This window comes from Equus quagga, unplaced genomic scaffold (genome assembly GCF_021613505.1).
Source record: "Equus quagga isolate Etosha38 unplaced genomic scaffold, UCLA_HA_Equagga_1.0 226_RagTag, whole genome shotgun sequence".
Classification (NCBI taxonomy): domain Eukaryota; kingdom Metazoa; phylum Chordata; class Mammalia; order Perissodactyla; family Equidae; genus Equus; species Equus quagga.
In genome coordinates, this window is record NW_025799809.1 from 846,975 (window position 1) to 860,773 (window position 13,799).

Below are 13,799 nucleotides of genomic sequence, written 5' to 3' on the forward strand. Positions count from 1 at the left end.
CACAGCTCCTCTACGAGAAAAACATCCAGTTGCTTAAAAAAGAAATTGATTTAAAAAAATGGCAGGTGGTGGTAATTTTAGGTGCATATTTGCAAAGCTGCCCCAAACATACTGCCCTGCCATGAAAGAGTTTCTATTTTTTCTCCAAAGAATTAACATAAACTGAATAAGACTGATTTGTGCAGGGTCACTGGGAGGGTAAGTGTGCTACTATGGCTTCTGGGCGAAACTCAGTCCTGGGCCTTGGGGACCCTCTCCTCAGATTGCCCCAGACAACATATCACCTAAAACACTGATCAGATCCTGTTCATCAAAGATAATTGAATATACTGGGAGACTTGGAGGACACGGCTGAAAATACAATAAAATCACTCCAGCTATAGTGTCACAAAGTTTCTGAGTCACCAAAGAACTCGGCACAAAATTAAGTTACCAGGGTAGAAAATGTTTATACACACACGCACAAAACGACTCTAGATTTTGACATAATATCCCCTAAGGAGAAAAAAAATAGATCATGACCAAAATTAATCTTGAAGCTTTTACTCTAATTTCCTGTAGTGGCAGTCAAAAGCCAAGAACTGTGGCTGACCTTGCATCCCATGGATTCACAGATGGGCCAAACCTTTCCTGACTTATTCCTGCCCCAACCCAGAGAGATCTCCAAAGAGGAGGGCCGGAAGGGCTTAATTTCCTTCCTGGTCTTTGTGGACCATATGAGCATCATGAATATCTCATATGTTTGTACTCTATCGTTGTTGTGCATTTTATCGCAATCTTTCTATTTAGAGATTTTTCCACTGAAGAGGAATAAATATCATTCATACAAGTAACCGTCTTTCCAGATATCTCAAAGTCATCCTTTTCAGGTTTAAGTTCATGCTCAAGGAAACTTTCAAAATAATTTATTCACTCATATTTCTTGGTAAGTTTCCTTTAACAGCCTGCTTTATATTGGCAGAGAAGGTGCAGGTTTTTAAAGACCCAAACAGGATTGTCCAGCATTTCATCCGTTTTCAATGAATTGTGAGGTGGAATTATCTAGGATTATCACACAATAAGCCCTGGGGGCTGACTCTGCTTAGATACCCAGAAACATGGAATGTTCTTCACGTGAATGGTCCTCCTTTCCTCCCTATGTCTCTGGAGACTCGACATAAATTGGCAATTCTCTGGGAGAATTGTCCACTATGTGTATTTGCCTTGTATGTGGTTTTAGTTTTCTCTCCATTCTCTAAATGTTCCTTTTTCAAAGTTCCTAACTTCTTTGTAAGAAACTTGGTTTCCCTCACCACCTCTTTTCCTTTCTGTCCCTAATGGCCCTTGAAGTGAAAATATTTTGTTGAGTTTCCTTATTTGTCCTTGGGCAGCCCACTCAATGACTCTTAAGAGAATAGCTGGTGACCTGTGGTTCTCTCGGTTGAAGAGAATGCACATTTTGCATTCTGGCATCTAAACATAGGGGTAGATTTAAAAACGAAGACAGAAATGGTTAGACAACCATTTCCAGCATGGTGTCAAACATCCCTTTAAAACAAAACCTCAATTTCTAATCTTCCATCACCTTGGTCTCATGGATGAGTTTGCCTTTATGAATGCAATGCTGCATTTTTAAAGGCTCACCTCAAGTCAAATATTTCTTCTTGAAGACTCTACTTTTGAGGTTATTGCTCACAGGACCTAATGCTCTAAATAATGACATTTTTGTTGGCTTCGAATTCCAGGTTTAACGTTGTTTTCTCCTAAAATTGTGAGCATGGTTGTGATTGCTTCTTTGCTACCATTGAAATATTCTTTCCTTATTGGTGGTCCCATGGAAATCGTGTCCGGTTACAGCCACTTTATCTGGCACTTCTCTTATGGGCCAGAAGTCTTCTAAATGGTTCTTTGCATATCATGGTCAGGTATATTTTTATTGAAGTCTCAGGATCAAATCTCCCTTCCTGTCATATGCGTGTGACTTGCTTTTTGATTTGCCTGTTTAGTGCTTCCTGGTTTATGGTTATTGTAGTTATTGCGTTCAGTAATTATTCTTTGAGTATAACTTTTCTTGGCAGCAATCAGCCCAGATTTCTTACTGCCCACGTGGCTTTGACTTGTATCTTAGTCCTTTTCTGTTTCCAAAATAGCCCAAGGAGTCTATTAATTTCTACCAAACAATCAACCATCTGATGGAAAAAAAAAACTGCCATACTAGCTAGTTGATGGAGACATTAGACTGAGATCACATTAGTGTATACTGTGCAATTAGATTTGGATTATATTACATTGTATACTGGGGATTCCAGCATATTAGCATCAAATTCTTGTCTCTAGGTTATTACTAGTTTGATGGATTATCTTATTTATGGTTGCCTAAATCATGAGTTTGGAATGTGTCTAGGATCTGTAGGATAATCAGATGCAATTCCAATAATACACTTACGAAACTCCAACTTAATATGTGTGATAATAAATAGATTACAGTATAGAGTTGAAGGGCGCTGGGTGGGAAGCAGAAAAGCTGAGATCTGTTCCAGCTCCACCACATCTCTTCTAACCCATCCGAGCTTGAGTTTTCTTGTCTGTAGAATGAGGGGACGGGACTATAGTTTCTGAGGCCTTTTCTAGCTCTGACAAGTTAAGACTCTACCCTCGAATGGAGATGGACTGCCCCTTCTTGACTTTGCAAGATAATATAGACCATTAAAGGATCCTTCTTCAGATTTCGATGTCTCTTCTTATCTTGGTTTCAGAATACAGTTTTATTCAGTCTTATGGCAGAAAACACTTTTTAGTGAAATGAACTACATCTTGTCATGAAACAAGGAATAAATGATTAATTAGGAGGAATGAGATTAACTTATTTAGGTTGCTCTGTTCTTCATTATTTTATTCAATAATTAGCTCCCGAGACCTCTAGGAGCCTGTGTTCCCCCCACACTAACAGTCTCTCTCCAGGTTCTGGTTCCAGGCGAGAGCGTGATCTTCCCACTGTGAACAAGTTAATCCCTGTGGCCCATTAGGGAGGCGACGGCCTGGGGAACCACTTGCCTGTTGAGAGCACACATCTGGAAAATTCTCCTTGGTGGAGCAAACACACTGCTCTCAATTTTTCAGCCACATCACTGAGAAGGAAGGAGCGGCCCTTTAGCAAGAGGTAACTATGCAATAATGTAACAAAATTGGTTAACACACTTCATTTATTATGGGGCTAAATGTTCACTATTGTTTGTAAAGGATGAATTCATAACCTCTGCAGAATTATAGTTGATACACGATTGATTTCTATTTACAAAGGCAGAAAGTCCTTGTTTTCTCTAAATGTCAAGCTTTGACTTACAAAACTCTCGTTCTCTTTTAGGGTGTATGTGTGTGTGTGTGTGTTTAAAAAAATGTTTAGCAACTAGATGAGGGAGAAGAGAAACAGAACTTGAAATGTAGAAGAAGGGAAAACACATTTCTGAAATCTAAACAAACAAACAAAACCCAACAAACTGAAGGGTTGTCATGGGAGGTCTTAACAGAAAAGATCCACACCATACACTTTTTAAATGTGCTTCCTCCAGGAGCAGAAGAGACTAGAAAGATTGGATTTTTCCAAGAGAAGGAATACGACTCTGGAAATTCTTAAACTAAAATTGTGTAATTTCATGCTGCAAAGAGGCACTTGGCTTATGCAATTGAAATAAAAAATAAAGTGCCTATCTGGGTGTTTCCAGGGTAATTCTAAGCAAATATGACTAATTTGAAGCCTTTATAGTCTCTAATTAAAAGCTAGGAAGTAACCCACTCTGTGATACAAGAATCCCTGGATATTTGACAGAGTCATAAAGAAAGGGCACATAATTCCTTACCCGGGGCTTTTATCATCCCAAGGCCAAAGTCCCTGTTCTATGGAGCACATCATTTTGGAAGGAGGGAATAAACAGATGCAGAGCTTGATACTCACGCATCCAGCCCCTACATACACATTTGGGACAATGAGATAGGAAATAGGGAGAAACAATATTTTAGTACCAGCTGTACTTGGAAAACGTCATTTAAATAGAATGAGAGCTCAAGTGGGGCAAGCTGAGCAGCTCTTTCACTGGAAGAAAGTGGAAAAAATGGGCACTTTTGCTTAACCTTTGAGAACTTTAAAATACTTTTTTGTGTTCCAAGGCCAGATCCTTCTTTTAGATGAGGTTATTACTGGGCATGGGAGAAAGTGTGAAATCAAAGGAGGGAAGGGACATACAATGGGGAAGGGAGGGCTGAATAAAGAATATTTTAAAAAATAGATCTGCCATATTCTCCTCCCAACCAATGTGATTGAAGAGCAGAAATACACTTTCTTAAATACAGTTCATTTGTAATTTGCCGAGACAATATAATAGGGAAAAAATAAGGCTACCTATCATCGTAAGCATTTTCAGGGTGAATCTTTGGCAAAAAATGTAGACCTGCAACGATTCAGTTGATGTTTTCTTTCAAACAGGTTCCAAAATCATGGCTCTGTAAATTTCTGAAATTTTTAACATTTTCTTGTAATTAGGCATTCAGAGGTACCTGTTGCTTCTAACAGCTTTGGTAGAAACATGCTGAAAATAGAAATGCATATAAAACCCTTTGTCTTTAGGCTAATTTGGTATGGATTTGTAAGGCCTGAGTAGAGTGGTAAATTAGTAAATTTCTTAACATAATACAAATGAATGTAAGACACATAAGTGGAACAGCAGATTCAGAAAAAAGGGTTAGTACGTATTGTAGTCTCATGTTTTGTCAAAGACATCAAGTAAGGCCGCCAATACAGGAACTGAGTGCCTCTTTTGGTTTCCCTGCGATGGTTTCTTATTAGCTTCACGTTCACGGGAGAAGGGGATGTAAAATGCAAGATGGCCTTTGACCTTGTTTCCAACACGGTCAGCAGCGGTGCTGGCCGAAATCTGGGCTCAGCCTCTCATAGAGTGCGCGACATGGATTGTTCCGGCTGGCAGGGAGGACGTGGCAGTTGGCTGACTGGGGTGCTGTGCTTCAGGGGCTCCCAGGGTGGAGGAGCAAGCCTCGGAGTGAAGGGACTTCCTCTCTGGTCATGCCCCCCTTTTTGGCGTGAGCTCGGTCAGTCGCAGAGGTTGGCTGCCATTCTCACCCACAGATGGGGTGGAGGCGGGTCTCAAGCCACCTCAGATAATCGAACAGCAGCTGTGACACTCGGAGCAGTGTTTCTTCTTTTTCTTGGGGTGGAAAATGGTGAGGATCGCTTCATCAAAAACCGCTTTGAGACCTTTCTGAGTCAGGGCCGAGCATTCCAGGTAGCACTGTGCTCCAATCTTAAACACAAAAGAGGGAAAGGCGTGAGAGGGAAAAAAGAGAAAAAAGCTCAGTGGTGTCAGGCCTCCGCCCAGCCCCGTGCTATGCTACAGCTGGCTGCCGCTGAATGTTTGTTCCTTTGGCATTTCAATTTGCATCTGCTCTTCTGAATTTTTGTATTTTTATATTTTTTACTTTCCGATATCAACAATAAAGGGTTGCGGATCTCTTTTCATAAGCAATAAATTATGAAAGTGATCCACAATCATTTATTCCTAACATAAGAATATAAAAGTATAAAAATTAAGAGAGGATTCAAAACCAGCGATTTGGTTTAAATATATTTTGTGAACAACAGGGCTACGTGATGTTGTTTTTAGTACCCTCTCAATTGTACACAGAATGTGTAAATCCTGTACAAGTGACAAGTATCTCTTTCTGTATGTAGCACGGCAAAGTGTCAGCGTGGGTGATAAGGCACAAGAAAGAGAGTGGGTGACATGGTGGTGTAAGTCATTCTTGATTGAAATGCACTTCTCATAAGGTATCTCTCAACAAGGGAATCCCTGATTAGTATTATTTTCCAGTTTTAACATACTTTACAAGCCACATTTTAAAGCAGTTTAAAAAAACCCAAAGCATATAAAAATAAAAATCATAAAAAGCATTTCCTGACAGAGACCCTACTTGTCAGTATACAGTGTATGAATATTTAAATGATACAATATTTTGTGCTTGCTTAGGGCTTTATTTCAAAGCTTTTGATGATTTCATACTACAGTGTATTTGATCATCACAAAATCCCTATGAGAAATATAGAAATTCAAGTCAGAACTGTAGATTCTTATTAACAACAAAATTGCAGGCCAGAGCAGATGACATTTGGCAGGCAATTTCATGAGATAGTTCATGAGAAGGAGATCCAGGGTTTTAATTACTCACAAGCTCAGTATGAGATGAGATTATGATGTGGGCCTTTGAATATTAAGGACATCTGGAGAAATGTTTCCATCACATGCATGTAAGAATAACTGAAAAATGACAGCAGATGCAGAAGAGACAGCTGGATGCTGAGCTCCTGGAAACCACAGCAGATAAACGGCCAAAGCAGGGTAGCAAAATCACATGCCTATTAGGGCCAGTAACTTATGTAAATGTGTACAGCAGGGCTGCTACCAGACAACAGGGAGAGGCGGGGATTGTGGTGGACTGTGACATGCACCCCACCTCTAGAATTGGCAGTCTTACTTAGCTTCAGGCAATTATTGCCAAGCAGGAATGTTGGGTCACTGTTGCCCATCTTTGTATTTTTCAAGAGGAGTTGGATTCTTAGTTAATATTTACCAATTTTTAAAACATTCTGTGGGCCAAGCAGGACACGGATGTGGGATGTCTTTGGCAGCGACCAGCCAGTTCACAACGTGTGGACTAAGGAAACTTGTGGTTTAGCTTAGAACAGGTGGGAACAGGTGCAGAAGGTAAAATGAGTTGTTAAGGACATCCGACTAGAGAGTGAAAGAACTAGACCTACAACTTGGTTCTCTTGCTGTGTGTTCTTTTCCTCGTTCCATGACAGTAACTACGACCCTGATCACTCAACTCTGCAGGAAGCTGGTCAAGCGGACAATTAATGAAGTGAGGTTGCCCACTCATTTGAAATCCCATAGATAGAAAACCTGAGTGTGAAATAAAATTGTTCTGGTTGGGTCCAGATATTATACACTTTTTCTTTTCTTTGCTATAAAGCATCGTCACTGTATGAGCCAAAGAAAAGATGTTGGATGTTGAAAACCTATTTTGTGGCTTCATTTCAACTATAGTTTGGCCTTTGGGTTAGAACATAACTTTTCTATAATTAAAAACAGTTGGATGCAAGAGAGGGCTAAAGGTAGAGAAAATTTTCGTAATAATGTCATGAAATGTCATCTGTTACATTTTGAGATGTGTCCAACACTTGATATGAACACATGTGAAAAGCACACCACTCTAATAAATGGGTCAACTAAATGACTGCTTGTGATGTGCTGGCTCTTGTCAGTCATCCTGAAAAATACCCAGAAAGCGCTGTGGGGCCTTTCTATTCAGAATACCTTGCCCCAACCGTCACAAGCCTCAGCTGATTCTGGAAGTTACAGGCGAGCTGGGCTGAGCTCAGCTCACACAGGGGGTTCTGGGCTGTCTGGTCCTGCAGGATGGGCGAGTGCTCTCTCTCTCTCCTTCTCTTCCCCCACCCCCACCCAGAGTTCTGCTGACACTGTGTCAGAGCTTGTCTTTCGATGGTGCAGGAGGAGCCCAAACTTGTCTTTCCCAATTCAGACATTTCTGAAGATAATGAAACGGTAGATCAAGGCATTGTTGTGTAACTGGGTTAATATAACATTATTTTGTACTGACAGCTCCAGGAAAAGTAGCGAACAGATTTTGGGTGTGATTTGGGAAACGTGTGTGAGAATCAGAACCCAGTTCTCAGGTGAGTATTGTTAACTACGTATCGGTGCTCTGAGGGGCAGAGAAGAATTCTTCGTGGTTTAGGCAACAGGCACAGCCACGTTACAGGCATTGCTGAAAAGGCCGAACCATCTGTGTGTGCCCTCAGAAATTTGCAATGGAAAACTGTCTCAAGGAGATACGGCTCTTCTTACGGCAGTAACGTCATCTGCCTCTTAGAGCAAGGTGACCTCCACAGTCAAATATTTAGAACATACCTGTAAGAGCTCAGGATTCACAGATCCTTGTTTAGATACTCTTGTTAGCAATCTGGAACACGCTCTACCAAAATGATTTATTTTCAAGAAAAAAATAGAGATTGGGGAATGCAAACTGAAAGAACACTTTTCCTGTAACTTTATAATAGCTAAAATTCATTGTCCTAAAAGCTGAGAAATTCATCAGAGATGTACAGAACATACAAGAGTCTGACAAGAAGAAATTAAAAAAACAAACAAATCCACAGCCACTAATCAAGTGGAAGAAAACCCAGTACTTCCACGTCGTCCTCGTGGAGATGGGATTTGTTGCAGAATAAGAAAGAGTTTAACTGGAACGAATAACGGCAAAGAGGTCTTCCTAGCTGTATACATGTCTGGAAGGGCACACACATGGAGCAACTCTAGTTTGCTGAGCTGGACCTCATGGTCCATGGGTTCATTTAGCGTCCTAAAAACTTTATGAAGTAAGCCTATCACCATCCTCACTTCATAGCTCAGGAAACTGATGCCCAGAGAGGTTAGGTAACCTCCCTAAGGCCACACAACTAAGAAAATGGCAGAGATTTGAATGTCTGTTTCCTGAGCCAGAGTCTTAACCACTCTGTGGGGCTGTCTCTAGCAAATGTAAAGAAATGTGGCCGAAAAAGCTAAACTAAGGAACAAATGGGTAAGTTGTTGTGGACGGAGTGAGGATGATGAGAGAAGAAGGAAGGAAAAGTGAGGTGTTTCCTGTAAATGGAGAGGAGAGAAGTTGTCAGTGGGATAAACAGAGTAACAAACAGCGAATAGCGGAGAAGGTCTTTATTTCTTACTTAAGAATTGGGAAAGGTACACAGAGAGGGCAACTTGAGAGACAAGAAAAGGAAAAAGAACCAAATGTCTTGCAAGAGAAATTCTATCTCAACAAATCAGCATCATGATCAAATTGCTGAAAGAGGAGAAGCGTTTCTAGGCTGGATGGATTTGCTGCTGATTTTTTGGAGACTCTAAAGCAGAGATTGCTGACTCAAGGGTGGATAATGTGAGTGCACTGCTTGAGTACATGTAGGTAATATGGAGTGGTGGGGATTGTGGCAAACTGAAGGGTACTTATCTTGTCTAAAAGGCTGTTTCAAAGTTGTAGTTGATGTGGAAATGCTGGCTAGTGTTGCCAAAACTTCTGATTTTTTTTAGAAGCCAGAAATGTGTGTATTTCCTTAAAGTTTCCAAATTATTCAGTGTTGGCCACCAAATCACATTAAAAATACCTGTGCAGACTGATCAAAACATTTGCAGGTGAAGTATGGTCCATCACTTGCTGATGTGCTTGCCCTTTGCTTTAAAGGATGCCTTTGCATGTACAGGTCTCCCTATTTGGAATTTTTTCTCCTCAGTCCCCTAACTTTGTCCACCTGGCAAACTTGTCCTTATCCTTCAAATCTGGCTCACATGTCAACTGCTCCTAGTAATTGTCTCTGAATTCTCCTCCCCGAATGTGTCCATCCTTCCCTCCTCTCTGTTCCCTCAGACCCTTGCGCACACATCTGTTGTTGTATTTGTTCAGTTGGCATGCTTTGTCTGTCTCTTCTCTGCTGGCCTGTGGGCCTCTCCAGGGCAGGGCTGTCTCTCCCTCATCTCTGTAACTCAGACAACAGTGGTGGAGTGACCAATTTTCTTTTTTTGTTTTTTCCTTTTTTCGCTGAGGAATATTTGCCCTGAGCTAACATCTGTTCCAATCTTCCTCTTTTTGTATGTGAGCCACCACCACAGCATGGCCACTGACAGACGAGTGGTGTAGGTCCACGCCCGGGAACTGAACCTGGGCTGCTGAAACAGAGTGCACCAAACTTAACCACTAGGCCACGCAGGCTGGCCCGTGACCCATTTTCAATGACCATGGGGGGAAGAGGCAATGGCCAGAGCACAAAACAAGGAGGGTAACAGTGACTTTGCAGTCAGGAGGAGGGTTTTACAGACTCCGCTTGGTTAACATGACTAAACAGGGATTACAGGATTTTTGCAGCAATTCTGCCACTGGAAACCCCACTGGTGCACATTAAAACCTCAGCCGGAAACAGGAGCTAGGCCAAAGTGTGAGAACAACAACGAAAAAGGCACAGGAGGAAGAAGATGGCAGGAGAGGGCAAAAAGAGGCCAAAGACGGAAAAAGGAAGAACTGTAAAGTGATTTATGAAGAAACACCTTAGGAAGTCAGAAATTAGATTGTATCAAGTGGAACTGGGAAGGAGAATGCAGAAAGAATCATAATCTTAGAGCTAAAGTGTGCCACAGCACTTGGCACATATTGGGTGTTCAATCAATTATTGTCAAATAAATCCAGTAGCCATGCAGACATCACAAAGGAGTAAAGCATGGGAAAAGTAGGCTGAAGATGAAAACATGCAACAGTGAAAAGAGGGCCGATAAGACAAGGAAAGAGATAAGAATGAATATTTATTATAAATATGTGGTTGACTTTGGAGTGTAAAGAACTGTAAATATGTGTGATATGAAAATGTCCTTTAGAAATAAAATGGCCTTTAAGACCAAAGAGAGATGGTAGATGAAAAACGCTTTGGAAATGGAAGGCATTGAACAAAAGGAATTGGGTATGAAAAACCTGAACTTGTAAAGTGTCTAAGTTATGGGGAGAATATGCACATTAAAACATGAGGCTCCAGCAGATAAAAAAAGAAGCCCCAAACCTAAGTGCTTCTTTTCTGATTGTAGGAGCTGGGGGGAAGAGTGTGGTAGTTGCGGTCCAGTTCCATGTCCTACCCTGCCACTTTCTAGCAGCATCCCATTAGCCTCGCCGAGCCTCAGTTTCCTCTGGGAAAGTGGAGATAATAATATACAGACCTCAGGGGGTTGCTGTGCGGATTAATTAAGACGAGGCACGTAAAGCTCTTGGCGCCCAGCCTAGCACGCTGCAAACGCTCCATAAACGCTGGCTGTTATTATAAACTACTTGACAGGAAAGTCAGGGAGCAGAGAAACTTAAAGCATCTCTATAATTACATGAATTGTGATGAAACAAGTTAAACTCTTGCTTGATTTTCTTCTAAATTGGATTTTGTAAGCTAAACATGATTCTCTGTCTCTGAGAGCAGTTGCTAGGAGAAACTGGCAAAAGGCAATAAAGTGGTGAACTCAGCCATTGTTCCTAAAATAAGTCTGAAACGAGAGGGGAGGTTTTGGAACAACTTCTTTTCAGAGAGAAAAAACAACCTTCCAAGTGAGAAGTCAGGCTAGGACGCCGACAGGATGGTGGTGGGAGATAGGCGGGACGCAAGGCACGCAGAAACCGAGCTCTGGCAAAGCAGGTGCCGAGCCCATGGGGGCCTCCTCGGTGTGAAAATGCGTAGCTAGGAATCACATACCATTATTTATGGAGCTATATATTTATGCTCCTTAGTGAGAGAATTTAAGCCGAATGTTTAGTGAAAAGATAGAAGAACCTAAAGACATGTACGCATTTTACTGGAGGAAAAATATACAGTCAGAGGAGACAGTTTGCACGCTGGTCAGGCGCATGGGGGTGATGTCCACAGAGCTGGACTGGAACGTTTGACTGTGTTATCATCAGCTGCATGAATCCAACATGTTCATCTCCCTAAGACTTGGTTTCCTCATCTGTAAGATGATACAAACACTCTCTGGTTCAACGGGTTAGTTATCACGAGGTTGCAATGAGATGGAGCCTGTAATGGGCTTCGGCTCCCACTGGTGGTTCTCTCTTCACTACTCACAGAAGTACAAGCGTTCTGTCTCTCCAGCATTTGTGAGATGTTCTCATGTGTTGAATCCATAGAAACAAAATTTTACTTAACTCATTTCTATTCAAGTGTATCATTTAGGTTTGGCGCCTATAAGAAAGTTTTAATAAGAGAAATGCATAGGTTTTTATTCATGAAGAATCTGTAGTTATTGTTACTTTGACTGGTTTAAAAGGGTGACTCTTGACTCACACTGGCGCATTCGTTTTGCAGGGTTGGTGACTCTAGAAAGTAAAAGAAATTTCTGAAACCTCTGGCCTGGGGTGATGGATTTGCAACTAAATCAATGAAGAGGTGGATTCAGGTTGTAGAAATACGATTTATAAGCCTCCTTTTGCATAAAGTACCTACATCCCCTCGTGTCTATTTTAGTGTCTGCTGTTGCACACATGGCGGTGGTAAGGGGAAGGCAAGACTTGGTGTCTGGCAAATACTTTCTAGAGCATTTCCCCAACAAAATCACTACTCATGTGAAGCTCTCAAGAATGAAGACAGCTCTGTGCAAAGAGTTTCAGCCGTGAGCAAGTTGCTATTATCTGCCGAGTAGCCACTTGGATTCTCCAACTACTTACCTTTTGGTATATGTTATTCTTCTAGACGCTGTTTGTAACATAAGCAGCCTCTCTAAGTGGCTATTCATTATATGGTGAGAAATATAGAACAAATATAACTCTGCCAGATGCTAATCTAAGTTTCTCCCAAGAAAATTACAAAATGCCTTTTATGGGGTCATTTAAATGAGTTACGCTGATAATAAGCAGTGAGATTTACAAATGTATATCTAACAACTCCCTGTATTCATCCGAAATATGGCAAGTGGATTATTCTAGAGGTTGCTAAGTGTAATGATAAGTGCTTCGGCTGTTTAAATTCACCAAGTTTCTTTCTTAATGAAAACCAGACAATGCTGGCTGACAAGAATGCTCACCAAACGGTCCCTTCCAGCCTGACTAGGACAGAGAGGAGAATATAAAGCAGAGAGAAGATTCTGAACACATTGTACTTTACAGCAAAAGCCTATGCAGTGCCCCCATTCCAAAGCACACATCACCCTCTTCTCTCAGCACACATTCGGAATTAAATTCAAACCCGACTGTACCGCTTTAGCGAGCTTCACACCGTGCTCGTAGGTGAGAGGTTTCTCTTTCATGTACAGCAAACGGGCCAAGGTTTTGGGGTCATCGCGGAGATCAATCTGGCAAAAAACACACGTGTGACAAACTCATTTATTTTTTCAGGCCTTACCAGATATTTTAAACTGTAACATTATAGAGATTTTTTCCCCCCTGTGAAATTAACATCTACGAAGTTGCCGAATTTTCTTTAAGGAAGCATGTACGGTGACCATATTATATCTAAAAAAGTGTAAACATCAGGCTTTCCCTGCACTTTCTCCTTCAAAGAAACTACCCTGGGAGCTGAGGACTTACTCCAGGGATGCTGTGGCTGTCTCAGATGTTTGTGAAATTTCCTATTTATTTCTAGACCCTACTTATAGAAGACATACAAGATAATCAATCTTGTTATCTTACTGCCAGGACTCATTTGATCCTGAATTATATCATTCATTATTTAATAGTTTATTTCCTGGCTCTAAATGCATCTTTTTGGGGGAGGGTTGTGGGGGAGATACTTTTCCAAAGCAAATCTTCACCCTTGAAAGGATGAAGACTTGCCACCTGCTAGGACTTCTGACTGTGCTGCAGGCTCTGAAAGGAAATCCTAAAGAGGAATTTCCAAGGTAAAAATGTTCTTTCCAAAGGTAGAACTACTACGGAAATGGTATACACGTTTGGATTAGGTTTGATAATTAAATATTTCAGTTGCTTTAAAAATCTCACTGTGTACGTGAACCCGTGAGTGGGTGTAAATGTGGGCACATAAAGACTTGTGTTTTAAAGAAAAGCCAATATATTCATCTATTAGGGTCCCATTTATAAGCACACTGCTCAAGTTTACTAACTGGTGTTTTGTTTTATTTTTAGGCTTCATTGTTCAACCTAGTGCCCCTCTGTTATAAAACAGGCTCAGATCACACAAAGATGTTTGCACGTCCTTTCACATA

At 41.1% G+C, this 13,799-nt stretch overlaps 1 protein-coding gene across 1 annotated transcript in view; it reads right to left on the reverse strand.

Annotated features, from left to right (window-relative positions):
- Window positions 1-3,164: 3,164 nt before the first annotated feature.
- LOC124233791 (rho-related GTP-binding protein RhoJ) overlaps window positions 3,165-13,799 on the reverse strand; it is an 83,478-nt gene continuing 72,843 nt past the window's right edge. The window contains exons 4-5 of the mRNA XM_046650993.1: window positions 12,834-12,929; window positions 3,165-5,291 (exon numbers count right to left, since the gene is read on the reverse strand). Coding sequence (XP_046506949.1) covers window positions 5,145-5,291; window positions 12,834-12,929 — 243 coding nt within the window. The 3' untranslated portion in view covers window positions 3,165-5,144. The remainder of the gene's footprint in view (window positions 5,292-12,833; window positions 12,930-13,799) is intronic.